Here is a 296-nt window from a genome sequence, read left to right as displayed (position 1 = left end):
TTTTAGACATTAAAATACATATCAAAAACACCATGCAGGCACCAGAGTCCTGAGATTGTCAGAGAATTTCTCACAGCGATGAAAAGCCACAAGTTGACCAAGTAAGTAAAGATTATCTTAAGTAGGAAGACCAGTGACACATGAAAATGATAGCTTAGAAAAGCCATCCTCAGCAACTGTGTATTTATATTTAGGTGGACATTAGATTTCTAATTAATACACAGTGCTCTTTTAAAGAAAGATCATGGTATTGTAGATGAGACAACTGAGAGTTAGACATAGAGACCCTTCTAGAG

General features: G+C 35.8%; 1 protein-coding gene across 1 annotated transcript in view; it reads left to right on the top strand.

Moving 5' to 3' along the window:
* CRCP (CGRP receptor component) overlaps positions 1-105 on the top strand; it is a 32,373-nt gene extending 32,268 nt beyond the window's left edge. Inside the window, exon 4 of the mRNA XM_012640261.1 lies at positions 7-105. Coding sequence (XP_012495715.1) covers positions 7-105 — 99 coding nt within the window. The remainder of the gene's footprint in view (positions 1-6) is intronic.
* The last annotated feature ends 191 nt before the right edge of the window (positions 106-296 follow it).

Source organism: Propithecus coquereli, unplaced genomic scaffold (assembly GCF_000956105.1).
Source record: "Propithecus coquereli isolate 6110/MARCELLA unplaced genomic scaffold, Pcoq_1.0 Scaffold150, whole genome shotgun sequence".
NCBI lineage: Eukaryota > Metazoa > Chordata > Mammalia > Primates > Indriidae > Propithecus > Propithecus coquereli.
This window is presented reverse-complemented; position numbering and strand designations above follow the sequence as displayed.